Source organism: Poeciliopsis prolifica, unplaced genomic scaffold, assembly GCF_027474105.1.
Source record: "Poeciliopsis prolifica strain line A6 unplaced genomic scaffold, Auburn_PproV2 SCAFFOLD015, whole genome shotgun sequence".
NCBI classification, from domain to species: Eukaryota; Metazoa; Chordata; class Actinopteri; order Cyprinodontiformes; family Poeciliidae; genus Poeciliopsis; species Poeciliopsis prolifica.
The window spans coordinates 5334803-5358477 of NW_026562390.1; the positions used below are offsets into that span (position 1 = coordinate 5334803).

At 36.2% G+C, this 23675-nt stretch overlaps 1 protein-coding gene across 1 annotated transcript in view; it reads right to left on the reverse strand.

Moving 5' to 3' along the window:
- mmp17a (matrix metallopeptidase 17a) overlaps positions 1-22754 on the reverse strand; it is a 97025-nt gene extending 74271 nt beyond the window's left edge. Inside the window, exons 1-2 of the mRNA XM_055040609.1 lie at positions 22648-22754; positions 22186-22423 (exon numbers count right to left, since the gene is read on the reverse strand). Coding sequence (XP_054896584.1) covers positions 22186-22335 — 150 coding nt within the window. The 5' untranslated portion in view covers positions 22336-22423; positions 22648-22754. The remainder of the gene's footprint in view (positions 1-22185; positions 22424-22647) is intronic.
- Positions 22755-23675: the final 921 nt, after the last annotated feature.

Sequence of the window (23675 nt, forward strand, 5' to 3'; positions counted from 1 at the left end):
TTAAGGGGCAGGAAAACATTTGCACAACTTCATTTTATCTGTTATTCACTTTATTTCAAATTTTTATCAATCTTTCGCCATGCTGCATGTCTGCGTGGCTCTGTGTGTGTTTTCAACACAGCTCCAAGTAACACTGTGATGTAGTCAGGTAATAAGAAGTTGTCTGTCAGACCACAATCCAGCTGCCTAGCAATAAAACTGTGTAGGCGACAAATCCAAGTGGAGCTTGTGTTATACTCATGACAGACTGGTAGTCAAAGAATAACTACTCTGTTCAATTCATGGACTTTAATAGTTTCCAGATTTTACTGCCATTGTTTTTAAGTGGCACATGTATGCTTTTTTTTATGGCCACAAATATAAAAATAATCCAAACATGGCTATTTTGAGCATTCTTTTTTTGCACAGTATTTTAAAATTAAGATTGTCACTTTTGTGCTATTTTATGGCACAAAAGCAGCACTTCAAACAACATAGAAGCTTTATGCACATAATTATAAATAAATCTCAGTAGATTCTGCGATTAGATAAAGCTACACCATCATTTATGATACAATACATGAGAAATACATTAAAAACTTCAAATATCGCATAGCATGTCTTTATAATAATAGAAAACACATCGTTTGAACCATTTGGACAACTTAGCTCTAACTGACAACAAAGACAATAACTATATTCATATTCCGAAGAGAAATAAGTTAATTTTATATTTATGTTGCTTCTTCTCTTTTAACAGTGAAATAATAGAATGAAATTTATTCTGCAACAAACAGCATCCGGCTGCTAATATTCTATGCAAGCAGTGAGGTTGTACTTTTGCTGTTTTGCAGTTTTTCCTATTGCTGCATCTACAGTCATGCAAATATTTATTTTCTATGACTAATTTCAATATCCTATGAATTTCTATTTATTCATTAAACAAAATTGTTTTGCGTACCTCTTATGATTTCAAACCAAATGAACATAAGCAGTTTTCGCACATATATTAAAAGACATCCACAAAATCCTCTTTAGATGTTCTTTAATTAAAGACATGGCACAAGCTTACATCTGTACTATTTGCATTTCTGTCGTCTTCTACAGTTCATTGGCTCCACAGGATGCTGAGTACTCCTGCAGTGACTGTCAGTGTCTAAACTAAAATCAATCAACAGTCATAGCTTGTGTAGCATGACAGGGTTTGCATTCCTGGCCAACGTGAACATGCAGCTTATTTGCACAATCCAGGCATGATTACCACGGTTCTTTAAAGTTTACATGTATAGATCAATTTTCAAATTTTGCTGTTTATCACAGAGCTATTGACAAAAGGCCACCTCAGTATTCTTGCAACATCAATTGAAAGTGCAGCAAAATTGAGCTTGCAGTTTGTTTTTAGGACTGTCAGTAGGAAAGAATCAGAATGCTCTCCCGTGGTGAGAATATTCAACAAGACAGGGAGCGTATGATGCTTTGACACAGACTAGAGGCTTCATAGTTCTGCTACCTGGTGAAAATGCGCCGTGTTGTGACGAGAATACAACAAGGTTTGCAGAGGTACTTGATAGTTTCATGATGCAGTTCTTCACAATCTGTTTTTAGCTAGCTTTGTTTTATCATTTATTGTACAATCTAACATGCATGCATTTCTAATCCCGATGTGAAAATACACAACTATAACTATCTGTATATTCAATAAGGCACAAGCCTATTCAGTTGTAGTGGACTAATGCTGCATAAAGAGCTATTCAAGGATCCTCAGTGAATTGATCAAGGGCAGCATATTTATTTATCTAATTTTGGTTAAGCTTGGCAAGATCAAGAAGCTATGTAAGTATCAGATTAATCTCACTGTCAACTAATTACATCTAATTCAGTTAATACATTTGTTAGTCTCCCTCTGCAATAGCATGATTTCATCTCAATGTAAAAACAACCACACAGACTGAGGCATACAGCAGGTATGGTGTGCAGCTGCTGCTCAGGGAATCATTTTAGTTCAGTCTGTAGGGTTTTCTCACATCTGATCGACCGGGATGAGATCGTAACCAAAACTCTAGGGCTTCCTCCACTCCTAAAAGAGACAATGGAGAATTTACAGCCAAAATTCAGTGCTATTGTTAACACTGTTAAAATCTATATGCATCTGTCAATTCAGACTGGTTATCGCATTTCTCAATTTCCATTTGAGAGCATGAAATGCTCTCAGATCACATTTGCGCTCGATGCACATCAAAGAGGGATCAGTTTTACTTGTGTATATATTAGCTGCTTAGCAATTCTGTCTCTTAGTCATGAACTTTCATGAGTATAGTGCTTTAAAAAAAACTGATATTCAAATTACTTGTTCTTTTGTGGAGGATATCTAATTAGTTTCAATTGTTACTTGGGGAGAGACATCCTGCGAAATAACTCTTTTTGTTTCTTTCCCATGGGCTGAGGAGAGAAAAAGACATAGCAAACATCTAATTAGCCGTTGAAAAATTGCTGAGCTAATACGCATCTCAAGATACAATCTGGAAAGTAGTCACTCTCCAAATTAATGTTGCTGTGTTCCGTGCCATGGGACAAAGAGAGTCGACTCTCTGTGGCAAGGACACATTTTTACGCCTTAATGCTTATTGTATCCGAGCCTTTATAGCAATTCTAATAAACACATTACTCATAGATGTTGGCCAAACTCTGAATGTCTTCCACTTGTGCAAATTGCTTCTGTGTCTCACTGTCTTCCTTTTTTAATTTTACTGAGACTTTAAGATAAATTCCAGCCACGTTTTGAAAGCAAAAGGCACGGAGGGTTAATTATATAGCACCCTAAAACTTAAAATAAAGCAAATTCAGATAATTGTGCTAAGACGTGATAAGTGTGCTAAGCAATAGCTGCTAGAGCAGAGAAAGAGACGAGTCTGAATGTTTTTAGGACTTTTTCAGAAGATCTAAAATCAGAGATGGATGATGGGAATTTTTTAGGCTGAAATGCAACAGTATCAGTCCTGCAGAGTATCTGACAACAAATAAACATTTTCACAGAGGACCCAATTTCAACAGAAACTGTTTTAGTGATTTTTCTATAGCTTTGATATATTGATCATAGCCAATTCCAATTTTGCTAAAAATTAGAGATGCACATAAAACCAGCAATAACATCAGCATCAGCTGATGTTAGCTTTTGGTTGTTGTTTTTTTTTTGTTTGTTTGTTTTTCTTTAATTGGTCCTCTAAGCACTTTCAGGTGCTTTGTGTAGTGCAAAAATTAACAATTTGAGCATAGGAAGGTAGTAACAACATCAATACCAATACATTTGCGATTTTTAATGAGTAATTTTAAGTGACCTAGAACAAGTTTAGTCTGTTTTAACTTCAGCAAGTGAGAGGAAAATATGGATCAGTATTTTTATTCAGTGTACGCAAGCTTCTGGTTTCAACTCCATTAAGGTGAATATCACTCAGGCAGATTTATTAATAACAGGTGGATGTTATGAGAGCTCACAAAATCAGACACTCATGAACAGGTCAGAGTGAAAGCTCTGTCAGACACAGTCTGTCAGAACACATAATTTTTATACCAAGGACAAATGATCATAATCACTAGAGACAGTCTGGCTCACTTACAGCTGAAGAAAGCAACACCTGACATTGGGGGTGTAGCTAAGGCAGGTTCATGAGGTGAAAGTTCATAAGCTTCAAATAAAAACTTAAGATTAAATTATAACTAGATTAAGTCATAAGAATAATGTATAATTTAACACAATTTTCCACCAAAGCAGCAAGGAATTGTTTAATACTAATACTACTCAATAAGTTGATGCTAATTCATTTTGTCCTGAAAAACTCTAGTATGCAATGGTGCACTCCTGAAAGGAGAGCAATACATTTGAAACTAGTAGAATGTGTTTGTGTTCTTGTATCTGTATAGTCTCATTAAGGCAAAATATGTTAAATGTGAGATAATGCAAGTAGCAATTATACAATTTGTCTTTTCTGTGAGGTGACAAGCTTGGAACCCATATTTAAAATGTTTACTTTTAAATGTCCTATGTTTTTTTTTTTTTTTTTTGATTGCTAATTCACAGCCAAAGCCCAATCGTGCCCATCACTTCTGAGGAAAAATAAGTGATATAAAAAGCATTATGCATTGCACTGCAGAGAAGAAACTGATTTTTTTATATCCCCCATGTACAAAAACTTTTTTCCCCAATGCAGCCATTTTCATACTGTGAAGTAAAGCAGAGTTCTGCCTTTGCTTTGGGTCGACTGGGCCAGAGCACTGTAATACCTTTCTCTTCTTTCATTGAAAGGAAGGGATAAACAAACAACAAAGCAGCACAATTTTCAATTCAGAGAATATATACTTGGAGCATACACTTGTGTCTTTTTCCCTCTCACAAACTAATCATATGCCAACATAAGAGGTTACTGCTGTCATTAACTGGGTTTTCCTTCTTCTTTTTGTTCCCTTTCTCATAGCAGAGAACTGTTTCACACAGCGGGATTCAGACATCCAGGGAGAAAGCAAGGGTTGACATAATGTGATCAGTTCATCCTGACAAACTGGGCTCAGGAGGTGTGACTATGTCAATCCAGGCTTAAATTATTCAGGTAAATGTGCGTCCACAGATTTCTTCAACAGACCCTGAGGTCTGTTGTATGCACTATACTTCCCACAAAGCAGGCACCATCTGACAGAGAATTATGATGAATTGAAGCACATCATACTAAAGAAAACACTGCAGCTATAATAGCAAGAAATAGCAGAACAACTGAATACAAATATACAATTTCTAAGTGTTACTTTTAACTGAAAAGCATAATACCGATACAATTCAATTCATTTTGGCATTTGCTAAAATGAACAAATTTAAACAATAATAAATTGCATAAGTCTATAATGTAACATGTGAATCGGACCAAAGATAATATATTTGACCAATTATCGTTGGTCAAACATAATTAGACCAGAGGATCTGGAAACAAGTCAAAATTAGATATATGAAAATGTTCCAGTATCTAGGAAATATGTGCATAAAATTGTTGATTACAATGTACAAACAACATGTACTAATTACTTAGCAGGTGCCTGCTCATGAATTAAATTCTTGTCTTATTTAAGCCATTAAATGAGGCAAGTTACCTGAGCTTATCTCTAATCATCATCTCTCCTTTTTAAAAGAAAGTTGTTTCTTCCTTTTTATTGCCTTTCACTGATCAGTATTAAGAAGAAAATTAAGAATAGATGAGATGCAATCTACTGGTTCTCTCAGCAAGACAGTTTAAAACTAGAATATATATGGAAATATATCCTAGTTAAGATGACAGTGTGAATATATATATGAACAGAGAAATAATGTTTTCTAAAATATTTTTGTAAATATCTGTAATTAATACATATGACCTATGAACTTAAGTCAAGAAAAGAAGAAGGGTGAGGTGAAAGTAGACAAACGGGATCTGTCTTAAAGTTGTTTGGCTCAGTTCTACCTGAGCCGCCTGAAGGCATAAGAAAACCAAAGGTGCCGCTAAGGAACCCCAATCCAGCAGGGGGCCATTAAAATCCCTTGAATTTTCACGCTGCATAAATCTCAGAACTTGTTTTGGTGTTGCTTGTTTGTAGTGAGATTTAACTAGATATATAACATCTGACAAGTGTAGTATGTGTAAAACTATAAATATGCAGCGAGTTCCTATCCGGATGTCTGTGACCATCCCAAATGAGCTGGCCAATGAGGAATATGCAGGGATAAAACTCTCAATCAACAAATGCCAAACACACAGCAGACCATGAAGAAAGTGAATAAAACTAAGATTGAAGGAAGAAAAACAAGACAACTTGGTTTGAAAAACACTGTGACGAGACTGCTGTGGTATGCCAGAGACAAAAATAGTGTGAATGTAAACAGTGTATGTCAGCAAGGTCCCAACAGCTTGCCCACTTGAAAAGTCATGTTGAAGTAAGCACAAATACAGCAGATGCTATATTTATGTTAGACTGTCACTACTCTAATAATTTTGTTATCACTGCTGTTTGGAAAAGATTTTATTTTTGGTATAAATCTAATTCCAGGAAGGGTGAAATTGGTCAAGTTCCTAGATGAGACATTTGAACATCATAGAATCTAGCAAAAGAATCAAATCAATCATGTATAAGATGTTTGGTAGTTTTTGTATGATTATTTTAACTTCAACTGAGTAAATCCCCAGAAGCAACCATGATTACATGGGCATTTTTGGCACAAACAACTTTTATGTGGTGTATAACAAGAGGAGGGCGGTTCACCTCATCGAAAATAGAAAGGCCAGATGGAGCTCACTTGGGTTTTTCCTAAAATAAACCAGTTACAGTAAGCATTTGAAAAAACGCAGAGAAGAAGCGGACAATGTTCATCCAAACAGTTTACATGGATCTCTCACCTTTGCCAAAACCAATCAATCCCTAAAGTGCTTGCAGCAGTCAGAAAGAAAAGACAGAATGAGGCTCAAAGTGCAGATTAACCATTTTAATTAAAGCGTTTTCACCATTTAAATCAAAATCACATTGTTTATTGTGGTTAAGGCAGTAATGATGGCTAATCAGTCTGCATCTGCCTATAATTACCTTGCTGTTACTTTATCCAGTGTCTGCCTCTGCTTCATACATTCTCGTTACAAAACCTGTTCATTCAGACCCCTACAGCCATCTAAACACAAGCAAGATAGAAATTTCAGTAAATCTTCAGCCTCCAACTTGAGAAAGGCTGCAACTGAGCTCCGTGTCATCATGAACAACAATTTACTTTGACTAATTCACAAGAAAACAACAGCCGGCTGCTGCAGCAAAAAAGGCAACTGTTCTCACAATTTTGTCTTCAATTCTGACACAGAAAACACTGGAAAAATGGGATTCATCATTTATGAGCTTCTCTGTGCATTTTCCTCAAAAATTGAACTTTTTGAAAAATCTATGGAGACCAAGTGCAATATAGACACGAGACATCATGAATCACAATGACAATGTTGTGCTGTAGAAGTCCGGTGGTCGAAACATCAACAATGTCAATCATGTATAACATGTTTATGCAATTTCTTTGATGCTCCCTGTCATAAAATATTTATGTTTGAAAAGACCAATAGTTCTAAATGCAAAACACTAAAACAAAAGGCGCAAAAAATGAGCACACTGCAGGTTCCTCGTCAGAGGTAGTGTTTTTGTATCAAAATATTAGAGTAATATTTACGCATTATGTTATATCTATCTCTGTACCTATTTTTTTCTAAATAGACAACAAAAAGTGAATCTAAGAAGGTGCTGTTTGTTGACACATTCAAAGACATGTTTTAGTTTTGAACTATTTAATGAACTGGATTGATTGTCAGGATTGTTTACAGGGAAATTAGCTGATTTTACTCACTGACCAAGTCCTTTTTGTTCTCTCTACCCCTCAGGCAATTGCAGCTAATAAGGAGACATAAAGAGCATGGAAATCTATTAGACGTTCATTCCAGCTAAAAGGAAGAGTGGTAGTTTTTTTTCTCACAGTGTCAAAGCAGTAGGGAAATTTACATCATAATATAAATTATTCTGCATAACAGCAATATTAATATCAGATAAAAGGCCTATGTAACCCTTTCCAAACTGACAGATGTAAAGGACTCTACTTCTTATCTGTTCTTCATTTAGACAAGATGATGTGGTGTTCAATATATATATATATATATATATATATATATATATATATAAATATATATATATATATATATAAGAACCACCGGTGGGTGAGAAGGGTTTTTTTATTTTTTAAATTCCCTTCTCACCCACCGCGGGTGGTTCTTATCCTCTGAGCTCGGGTCCTCTACCAGAGGCCTGGGAGCTTGAGGGTTCTGCGCAGTATCTTGGCTGTGCCAAGGACTGCACATTTCTGGACTGAGATGTCTGATGTTGTTCCTGGGATCTGTTGTAGCCACTGCTCCAGTTTGGGGGTTACTGCCCCGAGGGCCCCGATGACCACAGGCACCACTGTGGTCTTCACCTTCCAGGCCTTCTCCAGTTCTTCCCTGAGGCCCTGGTATTTCTCTAGTTTCTCGTGCTCCTTTTTCCTGATGTTGCAATCACTTGGTATTGCTACATCTACCACAACGGCTTTCCTCTGATGTTTATCCACTACGACAATGTCTGGTTGGTTCGCCATTACCATTTTGTCTGTCTGGATCTGGAAGTCCCACAGGATCTTAGCTCTGGTGTTCTCTACCACCTTTGGGGTGTTTCCCACTTTGATCTTGGGGTTTCCAGTCCATATTCTGCACAGATGTTTCTGTACACTATGCCTGCCACTTGGTTATGTCGCTCCATGTACGCTTTCCCTGCCAGTATCTTGCACCCTGCTGTGATGTGCTGGACTGTCTCAGGGCCTCCTTGCACAACCTACACCTTGGGTCTTGTCTGGTGTGGTAGATCTGGGCCTCTATTGCTCTGGTGTTTAGGGCCTGTTCCTGGGCGGCCAGGATGAGGGCCTCTGTGCTGTCCTTGAGTCCAGCTTTTTCCAGCCATTGGTAGGATTTACTGATATCAGCCACTTGGGTTATTTGCTGGTGGTACATCCCATGTAGGGGTTTGTCCTCCCATGATGGTATCTCTGGCACCTCAACCTCCGTTCCCTGTTGTCTGAGACATTCACTGAGCACATTGTCTGTTGAGGCTTTGTCCCTGATGTATTTATGGATCTTAGTTGTTTCGTCCTGGACAGTGGTTCTCACACTCACTAGTCCTCTGCCTCCTTCCTTGCGGCTCGTGTACAGTCTCAAGGTGCTGGATTTGGGATGGAACCCTCCATGCATTGTTAGTAGCTTTCTAGTCTTAATATCTGTGGCCCATGACCCGAATGACAACCAGGCCTCCCCGGCGCCAATTACAACGCTGAGTGAAGTACCATCTGAAAGTCTCATTGAGAAATTAAAAAATATTTTAAATGTGCAGAAAAGGGGATAAAATGTGAAATCAGAGGATATTTAGTTAAATTTGAAAGTCTCATTGAGAATGTGAATGCAGCATTGAGAACGATCCCTACCAACATATATTAATATATATATATATATATATATATATATATATATAATATATATATATATATATATATATATATATATATATATATATATTTTAACCTCAGGGTCAGATGGGTTTGGATAGCTTTTTCGCTACTATTCAACAAAATCAGCATTTGACAACTTCTGCATTTACTCGGGATCGTATGTGACATTGTGGTGTGGCAAAAAAGCAAAAACTGTAGAAATTTGTATCTGGATAAATATTTTTTCATGGCTCTGTATGTTTGTGGTGCTTTAAAGTGTATGCAGTAACAGATTTACAACTGTGGAGGCTGTACTGAAGAGTAAACTTATGCATAGCCACTAGGGTTGGATGATGCATTGCATTGGGATCACAAGAACGAGACACTTCTTCCTAATCCACAGAAGGTTCTTCATTTCTCTTGTGTCTCCAGGCTATTATGATAAGAGCTGAGTGTTTGAAAGAAAGCTTTCTTCATAGACTCTGTACTTGAAATGACAGAAAAAGAACAGTAATAAGCTATAGCATACTGAAAGGGTGTTTTCTTTATGCTACAAAGGCTGAAAGAAGAGCATACAGCATCTCCACAGATGAAGCAGCCATTTAAGTAGCTTTGTTTTGAGTGAATGGCAGGAGTAATTAAGAGGAGGTATGGATCTAATCAGTTCTCCATCAATACATCTACATTACTGTATTTAAATGGAAACATATGTGACTGTTGCCCAAATATTATAGTATGTCTGTCATCTACATCATCATGTGAAGTTCCCAAGTCACTTTTAGTAAATTGGACCATTTACTTTGATTATTATGAACAGTCTTAAATTGTGTTGTTTAATTTTTCACCCATTTTTGTTTAAAACTCGTTACATTTCATTCAAAGCTGTCCTGGTAAAGCTGTTATTTTCAGATGGATTATATTTCTAAATTTGGCAAGTGAAGTGCCTAAATAAAACACAATTAGTAATCTAAGACTGATTTTCAGCACTCTTCTTCATGTCCTGCACTACCTGCTTTTTCATCTAATAGGCATGTTTTAAAGCATTAACATAGATGTAACCTTTGTAGCATTTGGGTATGCAATTGTAAAGAGCCTGTGATTCCCCCCCAAAGTTTCCAACATCTTAGGCTAGGGTTAAGGTTCACATTTTAATGAGACAGCAACCAGAAACACATGAAGAAGAAAACACCAAAGGGGCTAAATAAAACTCTGAGAAAGTCCTGGAGTGACCCAGTTAGAGTTCAACCTGAACTCTGAAGAGTATCTCTGAAATGATCCGAAAAAGGCTATGCACTGATGCTCCCCATCCAATCTGGTAAAAGATGAATGTTTCTGTCAAAAGGATGAGAGAAACTTTCAGGAGAAAGATGTGCTGAGTTTATGGGATCCTTCCTAAGGTCTGGAAACAACTATTGCTGTAAAAGGTGTTTCAACAAGGCACTGAAAGAAATGTTGAAATACTAACTAAAATGCATATTTTGCAAGAAAACATTTTCAATTCATAACTTTGTTTTTATAACTAAGAATAAGTATCTGTATTACAGAAAATAATTACGTTATTTAAATTAGACCAAAATGTGATTACTTCCTTGAGTATGAAAAATCAATACATGTTTCCAATTATACAGAGGCATGAAGAGATCACAAAGAATCATATTCACACCAACAATTTATGAAGCTTTAACCATCAACATGGGGTTTTTACTACTGGCCTGTGATTACGGTCACTTTGCTCCTTACTTGCAATAAATACATATTTTTGAAATTTACTGTAAGCTATTTCCCTCAGAATACGCAAAATGTTCACCTTGCAACTCGACATAGGAAATTTGTAAATGATATGTGGTTTTTGTACAAGCTGGTGAAACCAATTTAAACAAATTCAGATTACTCTTTTAAAGCTATAATTAAACACAATCATTGTTTATTTCCACTGTCCCTGCAAACACTTATTAGTAATTGTTCATTCAGAGAAGAGCTAGTAGGTAAACTAGGATTTCACTCATAAAATAGCATACTTCTTTAGCATCTTCCATATATCAGCTTCTATTTGTATTTCCATGTGATTGCACAAAAAGAAGATAAAATTGACCAAAGTAATTCATCTAACTCTACCTCCTAATATTCAAATTTTACTGGAAATATTTAGGGGCATAAAGCTTAAAAGTCACTCTGTGTTCTACTGCACAAAAGATATCTCAGTTGTATGAATGACCTATACAATGCGCAAACTATGATACAAAATCTTCTCATAACATGCAGCCTTTGAAAAAGCAGATCTAAGTGATTCATGTGTCTATTTATTTAGTAAACATATCCATCTGTTGTTTACAACTACACCCCCCAAAACACATCCTGTTCTCAATGACAGCAAACAGCTTCTCATATCTCAAACTGCCAAAACCCATATACAGTCATTTGTGGATACATTTGTGAAATCCAGATGACTCGTTTAAGAAAATTATTCTATTGTTTCTCCAAGTCAGCATGAGAACAGCTGACGGTTAATTCAGGATGCAGGGACATGCTGCTGTATTTTAGCTGCGTTTTGATGCAATCATTGGCTGAAAGAAAATCACACCAATTGCAAAGGTCTTGCAGTGCCACATATAAATAAAACATCACCATGCAACAGAGTGGCAACCATGTGCTTTTGGAGCCCTTGAAATCCATTTTGAGTTGATTTCTGGGGATATCATGAACTCCTCAATAACGCTGACAGTCTTCTCAGGAACCTGCATGTCCTTTCGGAAACTTCACTGCTCAACACAGCCTACTGTATAGATGACAGATTAGATGTGCGCTGATTGAAGTAGTCTGCTCTCACTTCCAGCAAAGCTGAGAATGTCTTCTGTGTGTAACATGCTGAACAATTGCTCCCTGTCAATCTTTATGGAGAAATATTGTGTCCTCAAGATTTAAATCATATCCCACGTGACTGTTCCTGAAATAATCTCCTTGTCCTGAATATGAGTCCCACGATACATTTCTACAGGTCAAACTGGTTGATGGAAATGGAACAGCTCAAAGTATCAAAAGGATCCAAGCTTTGGATGAGGATAAGAATAATGCCTTTTCTTCTTTTTTATCCATCGTTAAATATATCTGCATGCACCTTGATGTTTCAAACTATGCCAATAGGACCTGTGAGCTGTGTGTAAATGCTTCTGTTCTAGAAGCACCAAGGCCTTCATCACAACATCAAGTATTTAAAAAGGATTAAAAATGGCATACTTTTTCCTTCTTGTAATCAGCAAAATAATCCGGATGAGTTGGTGAAATTTAAAAACAATTACATTATTTGTGTTGATCCAGTAGGTGGTGACAATCTCTACAATTAATCAGATGATAAAATGCATAATCTACTTATTACTCAAATGTGAATGTTCCAGTGAGCTGAGATTGTGATTGGCTCTAGCTGGTAAATAAATAAAATATAAAACCTAATGGGTTTGTGTTTTTCTACTTCTTTACTGCATCATAAATGTGTCAGTCAGCAACAGGTACTTTGATGAAGATCAGATAAAGGTTGGGACATGTGCATCGATGCCTTTATTTGCTGTTGGATTCAAAAGACAGGATCCGCAGAAAAGTTTTTCTCTTTTATGTTACAGTCATTTGGAAAAAAATCAGAGTCAAATTTGGTTCTGGTAAGTTAGATATCAAAAGTTCAGTCTTGACCAGGAAAACCTCTAATGGTGCACATACCCAACCTAACAGGAAAATTTTATTGTGATATTGTATAGGTGAATCTTGTCAGATGTTGGAAAAAAATGATAAAAAATAAATAAATGAATAAATGTTTTCATTGTTGTGCTGGTTTGAAGCACATGCTCAATACAAAAAAAACAGTGTGAGCAGGAACGGCATAGGATGTAACATTACTAATTTTCCAAAGTGCCAGTTTGTCAGGTGCATAGAGATGCCGATCTTTAGACTATTTGCATGAAAAAAAAACACAAAAGGGCTCCATGAAGAAACAAGCACTCACTTAAAGGATTCCTATGAATAACAATGTTCAGCCTTCTTTTTTTCTATACTGACAAAATTGTTGAACTTGATATAAATACATTTAAATACAGATCAACTATTTGCTCTACAGTTTTGTTTTGTTTTTTTTTTGCCATTTCTATAAAGTATAGCAGCCTTCTTTCTCTTAAGATTATTTTAATTGTTGAGTTAAATCAAGGTTTATAGCTGACATATTAAAGAAGACAGTTCATTTAAGAATGGACCAAGTCACAAAATTACATTTCATGAGAAGTAATGAACCAGAAAAAGAAATGCAGCCAATGACCATTTGATGTATTACTGGATGGTTTTTATTCATTTTTAAATTATTGTAAGTAATAAAACTGTCCTCAGGGAATCTTAGTAGTGTCCAAACCCAGACCTCAAGGGCCGGGAATCTGCATGTTACCATTCTTCCTTTGATTCAACACACCTGAATAAAATGATGTTTGACTAGCAGGCCTCTGCAGGACTTTATGACATACCATTTAAATCAGCTGTGTTGGAGCAGAGACACACTACAAACTTGGAGGACTTTTGGCCCTGAAGATCACAGCCAGGCACTTGCTATTGAGATAATGCCTTCTTTCCTTGACTAGTTATTCCAGAGCACAAATCGGTGTCTCGTCTTTGCTTTCAGCTTTTTCTATGCCTGAGCTCCTGGGTGCTATCAGGGGAATCATAATTTGACAGTAAGCAGCATGGTGGAAAGTGTGCAACGTGCAAGTGCAAGAGCAAGATAAAAGAATGGAAACACAGAATGAATCAGAAAACTTAAAACCTGTAGAAATATGAGATGCTGATGAAAGTGGAAGATCTATTGGTTGCCAGCTCAAACGTTCAGATTTTTACTGTTCTGAATGAAAATAATATTAATAATAAAAAATATTAGCATCTGCTTCTCCCCTTAGCTAAAACCTCATGGGTTTCTGCTTGTTGAATATTTATGCATGAAGGAAATAAATTTGGTCTACTTGAAACTACAACTTTATTTTCAGAGAAAAAGACAACAAAAATATCAATGAAGTGATCCAAGAAGCTCCTCTGTTCTACTAATAATTAAACTAATTTACAAAGAGAATTACGGGTTTTCATTGACCCTGATGTTTGCTTTAAAAATCATTGAAACACTCAAAACAAAAACCAAAAAATAGTAGGTGAGATGGGGAGGGGGGAGTGGAAGCCAATGCAAAATAATTAATTGATTTTAATTATTTAAAGCTCCTTTGGTCTTTTTTTTTTTTTTGCATAGTAATGTTCAATGGGATATCAAATATCAGGACATGATGAGATATCAAGCAGGGCAGAAGGAAAATCCTGTGGCTACAGATTCTTGACGTTAATCGTTTTATGAATTAATACAATTTATCAGCAGAACAAAAGTGGGAAATGGATTTAGCAAGACCTGGTGGTGCTCAATGACAAGGACTTTTCACTGTTCACAAGGCTGACTTCTTATATTTCCTTCTCTTTTTTTCCTTCATGCATCAAATAATCAGCACTAGACAAGGTGGAAAATAGGCCTTCTTTTGGTATTCATTGGTGAGGTTATTAACATTCCCCGAGACCCATGAAGGCAAGTAGAAGCATACTGTCAACAGAAAGTTAAATTATTCCCGTGTGGGAGAGATGGCTGAGGGTAAGTACACCACCATGTTCTAGAAAAGCACAGGCTTTTTAAAAATGGCATTAATGTGGTTAAATGGAAAATTATGCAGTTTGGAAATCTGGACTTTACTTGTCCAGGAAAAATAATTTGAAACACAGAAAAAGTGGTTGCAAACCACAGCAATGTTAGAAAAAAAGTACCTTTTTAATAGGATTTTGTGTCCTTTAGGACATACACAGATTTTCAAAATCTTTAACAGTCTTCTAAATTGCAGGGGGGAGTCAATGGTGTCAATTCAAAACAGTGAATATTTATGGACATCTTTTTACAGCATTGAAAAAATATGTATTTGAGATGCAGCTAAAAATCTCTAAACTCCCCTTAGTCTTCTTGTATTCAACCTACATGCACAATTGGGAGTTATGTGTGTTTCTCAACGTGCGACCTGAGCATGGCTTGTATTTTTAATTGTAACTGCTTGGTGAGATCTACTTGGAATCCTCTTTGCTTGGAGCAAAGAGTGCAATAAATTTCCTGGAGGACTGCCAGCTTATTGTGGACGTGATTAAATTGTAGTGTTGGGATAAAGCCAGCATCAACAGTAATATTTTAAATTGTCTGATCGCCAAGGCATGCAGGTGCATTAGGTCCAAAGGTTATATTTAAACTGTCACTGCGACTTTCCATGTGGCAGCCAGGACTAATGAAACCAACACAGTTTCACCTCTTAAGTTTTTTGCTTGAACAATCTGGAAGGCTAGTCTCACGTTCCCTTGTACATGAATGGGGAGTGCAAAGTATTGACCAAGACTTTACAAAGACCTCATGGTGTAGTCTTGGATAAGATTGAAGGAGTCCTTAGAATTATTCAAATAGTTTTTGCATAAACCATTTTTTTTTTCACCAAGACATTTACTCAGATAATGTTGCTTGGTATTTCAAGTTACTGCCATTATAAATTTCCATGAACCCTTATGTAGCAATAAGGTAGCAATGAGTGTTACTGCCCAGGGATGCCTGAGGAAATTAATCCTGCTCTATCTAGCTCCACTGAGTTCACTACCACCCAGTTGCTCATTCTTAAGCACACAGACTGAACCAAACCTCAACACGATGGGAAACTGACACAGGAAGTACTTATCAGTTTCTTCAATGGAGCCCTAGAGGCAATTCCAAGTATGCTGACAGAATTTAAGGTCACCCTACCCTTCAGAGCTTGCAAAGTGTTTTGCTAAAATTAATTTATTACCTAAAAATAGTGTACAGGGAGCACTGAAGAAGCATCAGAATCTACCAGGTCTCCAATGATACCATCTTAAATGCCCCTTTTAGGAAGCAAAGCAATTCACAACCATCAGTTAATGAATTTTATTTTTTATAGATATTGTGTTAATTGCATGTATGTAGTGTTATCATTAAATCCTTAAAAAAAAAATACTTCTCAGCCAAATAAACTGGCAAACACCCACCAACAACAATCACACCGTCAAATCTTTAGATTTTCATACTGTCTCAGCTGTTCCTAATCATTACTCAGATGTAATTCTATCAATTTGACTCTCCATGCATCTGAAAATGCAGTGATTAAGGAAACTTATCAGCTGTTAATCTGGTCAGCTCATGCTCTCTTCTTGGAGGCAAAGCTCTTTGTGGTGAGCGAATAGTTCCACTGAGATTTCTCTACATTTCAGTGGAGAAAATATTCCTCCAGAGAAACATAATATGATGACACAGCGCACATTCAATTTTAGCTGAAGTAATTCCCTTAAGCACTTAAATCGCAAATGACCAGTAGATAAACCTAGATTGTTGCACGGCTGTAAAATGAACACTCCTGAGATGTCCTCAAGTAAGAGTGTGAGCTCCAAAAAACTTAATGCATGGTTGCAAAATAGAGAAAAACATTATATTCTAAACCGACATATGAACAGAATGCAGAGCTTAATGGGACTGGATGTTGCAATGATAGCCATCACGTAAATTATATGCAGTTTAGTGGTTGTTCCCACATTCAGAGTGGCCACCCCTCACTCAGACATGCATGCACACATCCACGCAAACATGTATTCACTGTAAATGATAAAAATGGTGTGTTCGATCTGAAAATCTCTGCACTTTAAAGACCTTTCAGTGAAGAGGATTCAAGTCTGACACCACAGTGATGGCAATTCTCACTGGTCAACAAATACTAAAGTAAGCTATATTCCCATTTCCTTCCTGTCTTTCACAGGGAACAAAAAATTGTAATTAGATGACATATTGTAAATTGTCTGTGCTTGTATAGCACTTTATCTAGTCCAAAAGACACAAAAGTACTTTATTCTACATTCAGCCATTCACCTATTCAAATCTTTACTTTTACATACCACCTCACCTTCTAATTGCTCTGGAGTAATCCATCAGTTACAGGATGAACTCCTATCTCCTGAGCCAAAATCGTCTAGGTATCGAATCCCTTCAATAAATGTGATGTATAGCTGTAATGACCAGTCAATGTAATCAATATTATCAAGTACCAAGAAAAAATATTCTACTGTTGAAAAACTGCAGAAATGTTGTTTTATAACTGAAATGTGCTATAGCCTTGCATTTTTTCCCCATAGATAGTTTCTTTAGATGTTGAAATGCTTGAAAATAGAACAAAGCTTAAAAGGGTCTCAGATGTCATGCTGTGGAGAGGTGATTTTTTTTCCAATGTGTTTGACACCATTGGAAAGATTAGAATCCATGCTTTCAGGATCTGAAAATATCTCAAAATGCCCCCAGGGAGATTTGTTCCTGGTTTTGTTGTGGCCATTCATATTTTGAATCTTAAGAAATTTGACTTATCTTTGCTCAGCTTAACTCAAATTTTTAAATATTGGTCAAACCTGAACTCCGTTTTTCTACACAAATTAGTCTAAAAGTATCAATTTATCACTTTGTGATTGGAATCTGTCATTTCTTTCCTGAATTGGAATTATTTAGCAGATCATATACTGAAAATATCAACATTTCTTCCAATTTTATTAGATGCATCACAACAAAGATTTTTCAGTCTATGAATAATTTAACTCACAGCATGCATTTGATGTACTTTTTGAAATGAATAAAATTCATATCAAGTTTGACTCATCGCTTTTCCTCAAAGATGGATCAAAGTCTTCAATTCCTTCATTTTCAGTCAGATTCAAATCAAATCAAGAATACACTTTCATGTTGTATAGCACTTAAAATCAAATAACTTCTGAAACCTTTCATTCTATGCGAGATAACATAAAGGGCTTGTTTAGTAATCTATTTTAGCAGGCTTCTTGCAGCTGCAGGGCTAAAGCTGATCCAAGGTGGTGTGCAAGCCAACTAAATTAATTCCTTTACAAATAAAATAAAGGATTCACTAATCACACTCTGGGATTAAACAAATCTATATTTAGTGAAGAATAAACCTGTTCAGATTGATTTTAGTTTGCATTTCACATTCTGGCTGATTAAAGAAAGGGAAAACGTATTTGTATAAATTTTCTTATAAATTCTGTTAGAATTGATTTGAAGCATATGGGCTTCAAGGTGAAATCAAAACAGTCATTGTCATACCAAATAACTGGAAAAGTATTGACAAATTAGTAGGCAATCAAAATAATCACTATTTGAAACCTAAAAACAAACAGGTATGTAGTTTTTCCAAGTGTCCAAAAACAGTCAAAATGACATATTGTTACTTCATTTCATTTGTTTTATTTGCTGAAGGAGACTATTTTACAATAAATCTTTAAAACAACCTGTACAATTAAGAAAACAAGAATAAAGTTTGTGCCATCAGCATCTATTTGCACTTGTCAGCCATAGTAATGCACACGAACATAAAATCATTTATCACGGTGAAATAGGTCACAGCAGTAAAGTTTCCTTTGCAGCCTGCTGACCTCTGCAGTGAAAGATTAACCCTAAAAAACCAGCACATTTTACATCTACAAAGGAACTCCATTTTGTGGCATCTATTATCAGAAGATACTGAATCCCAAATATTTTCTAGCACCCAAAGGATAGAAATATGAGATGTCTTCTGGACTTGCCAGCAAGAATCGTTCCACATGGCTAGATGTAAGAAATGGCCAAGCTTGGTTCAAAACAACAAACCTGAAAGCCACTTTCATGTCTTTGTTGTTTCTGGGCTCCAGAGTTTCCTGCATTTTGCTTTCTCAAGTGAACCACAGAAGAACACAGATATTTTTTAAGTTACTTCCATTTATTTATTTATTTTTTCTCAAATGTATGGCACAGTGAAAAATCCAGCCTGGCTGTGTTTCATGGGAATACATGTTTTCTACCAGCAAGACAATCTCTATCTCAACAGAACCAGCAGTCCAAGCAGCACCCTCACCAATTCATTCAATCAGAGATGGGTGTGTTGCATTTAGCCAGCAAAGTGGTTGACTCCATCTACTCAAAACAAACAGTTTCAAAAGCTGGTCTTTGTTTGCACATAAAGTGTACCTGATCTACTGTTTTCATCAGAAGCCACCTCAAGCTGTCCAAAGCAGATAAGCCGACATCAAGTTATCATAGATGTGGTATAAAAAAAACAAAAAAAACATTTGGTCTCTGATGAGCTTGGAACGAATAAAGTAACCATTTACATTTCTTTATGCATTACAAAAATAAACAAATTTTACACAACATTTTTAATACTGCTTGTTTATGCTACCACAATAAATTATATTTTCATTCAAACCACTTATTTGCTAATAAAAGTGCTGTAAACAACAATATGCCAATGCAAACTAAGTTGAAACAATTTTGCAGCACATTTCTCTTTTTATTTTAGTAAGATGGTGACATCAATTGTGATGCAACGCACCTCAAGTCACAATGTTACAATCATTTTATAAAAATAGGTAAACAATAAAAAGAACATATTTGGTGAAAAGAGCATATACATGGCCGACAGTTGAAAATGGGAAAAAATATTTAATTATTTAACTGCAAGAAATTATCAAAGTGTGAAACTTTTTAAAATGGCACACACAAGACTGCTGGTCGATGCAAACCTTATGAAAATATCAAATGTTTCACATTATGCGACAGAAAGCAATAAAAATATGTTTTTGCTTTTTGTTTCTCGGGAGGAAAATTCAAGAAAGGTGTCATTTCTGTTCCATAAAAAGCTTACCTGAAGCTGATATTCAGAACAAATACGAACATAACAACTGCCTTATGTTTTTTTTTTTGCATTTGTAGGGGAATAACTTTGAGGAAAGCACAGACTCTATGTCAAGACTGAAGTATTTCAGACATAAAGCTGCACTGAAGTTGAGTGTTTTGCACAGTTTGGTCAACAAATGCATACAGAGCTTCTACTTTCTCTGCTATTGTAACAGCTTTTTATCTACATCCACCGCTGTGTGTTTCTATCATTGTTTATCCAACTCTCAAAAGAACTTTGTCCAAGACTTAAACTGCTCCTACTTGATGCTCTTAAGTCAACAGCAATTAAAGAACAAAGACGGCTGTGTCAAGTATTATTCTTTGGCTGTTTTTTATGCAGGCTGGGTAGAAATGACATTTCCAAGATGTTTTTCAGAGGAGCTGTGCGAGAGAGTGCAGACATTTGCATCAGATGGATCAGACTTTGAAGTTTCTCGATAGCTCTCAAGTCCAAAGCCTGAAAATTGTCCGAATGTGTTGATATAACAGATAATTGTCAAGAGCATTCACACAGGCAAGTATGTGTATTTGTGTGCTCACAATTTGTTCTTGGAGTTTCTCTCATCCTCTTGTTTTTATCCAGCATACATAGAAACACTGAAACTGCTAATTTTACTACAAAAACATGAATATACTGTATATTTTAAGGCATTGGTATGTACATATTCATTTATTTTTTTGTTTTGTTTTGTGTCTTTTCTACGTTTTTATCATGAGGTACTTTGAACCGCCTTCGGAAATGTGTTACACAAATAAACTCAACTTAACATTCTCTACCACACTTACAAAACCTTCACAAAAAACAGATGTATTTGCAAAATAAAAGTAAAGTAAGTGGGAACACCAGAGTTTATTTGGGGGTATTAGATCAAAGGGGGCACTTTTTATTTGCTTGAAAGAAATGCTAAAATCCTTTGATGGTCACATGGTAGGATGTAATAAAATCCCCTTACACTACACAAAAGTATGTGGCTCTGACTTGAAAGTTGTTTTTGAAAAGTTCCGATGAATATTTGTTTTTCAGTAGCTGTGAGACTCAAAGTTCAGATGCAGAACCATAAAGTCATTTTGGGGCCAGAGAGTAAAACAAAGAATAGAGGTAAAAGTGAAACGGAGGGAAAAGTGTTCAGTTTATGCATCACCTTGAATCAAGGTGCAACTTGCACTTGGTGAAAACATTATCAGATGTGACCAGACTAACCTTTGCGAAAGGCAGAAAACAATTTGTTTGGAGGGAAAGTCCATCAGATAATGTCTCAATGTCTGCTTTATCCTCATCAGGAACAGCAGAGCCTTCATAATGTGCTGGTAATAGGCTGGCTGGATATACAGTTTGTGTTCATTACTAGTATTGCTATTACATAACTTCCTCACATGTACTTCTAAGTAGTTGGCTTCAAATCATTGAAGTGATGACTTGGAAAAAGATATAATATATAGGATGCGTAGGATCAGACAGCGTAAACTTGAAGGAAATATCAAGTAAAGATGTCTTCATAGAAATAAGCATAGTTGAGAGAGGGGAAACTTTAAGTCAGACATTAATGTGCTCAGACATTAAAGTGGAGAAAACTGACTCATTTTCAAAGAAGTTCTTGCACACTCAGATTCATTTCAGATCTGATGCATTTTCCATCAAATCCTTACATAGGAAAGATAACGCACACATATGAGCCTACTTCTACATTGTATACCATACATGTTGTGATAAATTTTGTTAGAGTGGTCCAATGCTGATTTTATAGATTAGAACCTTTAAAATCAATAAAGAGCTCTGGTGCAATCTATATTTAACAGAAAAACAGACACACTTTAAAGATGAAGTCACAACTCAACCAGCTGCCTGTTTCTCTAATCAATAGTGCTCTCTTTATTTATGTGAATTTTCAGTTCTCTCACAGACTGCTGTACAGCCCACTGGACCATTTTAATTATATTTTTTCTATCTGTAGAAGGAAAGGAAACGTGGAAGTGGGGTCCCTGAGGCAAATACATGCATTTATCAAAGACAACTTGATGCCTATTTTCACGACTTGATTCTTCTGTGGAGTATAAGGGTCTTATTTTTTAATCATGCAGTCTGCATGCTCCATCGTCTCTCTGCGTTGTGAATTGGACTGCAGAGCGCTGTTAAAATTCAGAGCAAGTATTTGGAGAAGACGGCACTTGCTTCTAGTGGACGTTCAAGAGGACCCTCCCCCTCCTCCTCATCCCCCCCCCCCAAATATAAGACAGAGGATCAAACCAGCCGAGTTCACGTGAGAATGATTGATGTAAAAACTGTGAACGAGAGGAAACTTCCAAGTCCGCCGTCTTCCAATTAGCGAGCAGGGGAGAAATGAATAAGACAGAAACTTACCACCCCCATGTCCAGCTGCTCGGTCGTCAGCGAAGGAGCCGCTCCGGTCAGAGGCAGAAAACACCAAACCGGCACCAGCGGCAGCAGGAGCAGCGGCAGCATCTCATGGGAGATATTCCTCATCCACTTGCGGAGAACCAGAGAATTCATGATGCCCTAAGACAGGTTGATCCTGCTGGGCTCAAATGTCCGCCCCGACGGCTGCATCCATCCGCGGGATGAATCACAAGCAAAGACACTGTAAAAAAATAAAAAAATAAATAAAAATAAACAAAAAAAAAAAAAATCCAAGAAAAAAAGAAAAAAAACTACGGGAGTATAAGTCTACCTCACTGTTAAGCGCAAACACATAAAACACATGAAACACGCTGCCAGTAAAACAGTTTAGGGAGACAGAACACTTTGTTACCCGAAAATAAAACAACAACAGAAATAAGAAACAAACAAACTTGCAATTAACACCTAAATATTGTCTGTGAGAGACAAAATAACTGTCTCGTGCCAGGTCCGTCAGAGCTGAGATCCCTGTGGCAACACGCGCGAGCTCTGAGCTCCGTTGTAGAGTCTCGAGCACAAAGTGAGAAAAAAATGTAAGCAGCCACCGCCAGCTGCGCGAGGTTATGTCGCGCGTGAGTAGGACCCCCAAGCCACGCGCAGTTACCCAATCAAATTCCGGAAGAAAATCCCAAAGTAAAAAATATTGATGGAAGAAAAACTTATTACAATTATGCATTGTGGAAATGTCACAGACAAAGTAAAAATTATTTACTGTCGATTATATTCATCAATAAATAATTGTACAATATAGGTGCATTGTGAGGAGCATTTCATTATGCAATGTTTTAAACTTGATGATGATAGAAAAAGATGTATAGTGGAAGGATCCGGTCTACTTTTCAGAAATGATAAGAACTAAAACTACAGATCACAGTTGATCCAGATAGATAGACAGACAGAGGCGTCTTTTAATAATTTAAATTATTGAATGGCGATAATAATTAAAAATGCTTGAAGTATTAGTCACAGAAAACCTGTGTGATAGGTTGAACATTTAGTCCTGATTTTATTTATTGATTTTTTTTTTTGCTCCATGGTGGAATAAACCAGTTCTAAGAACTTCATCCTGAACCCTAAAAACATGGTCCAAAGTTTGACAGAGGAACTCTAGTATACAAAAAAAAAAAAAAAAAAAAAAAAAAAAAAAAAAAAAACACACACACACACTTAAACTTGTATTTATTTATTTTCACTATTTGGGAAATTGAAACTACTACTTTAAAGTATTCTGTTAATACTCTTCTGTTAACTACTATTAACAGAGTTACTCTGTTAATAGTATTTTTTGCTACTATTAACAGAGTAGCAAGAACAAACTGTTGATAAATTTGATATTAACACATTTGATTGGTTTGGTATTTATTCCCTCGAGTTATTATGCCCTTAAGATTTTCTGCTCCAGTGAAAAATTACTCAATTAATCAACACCATTC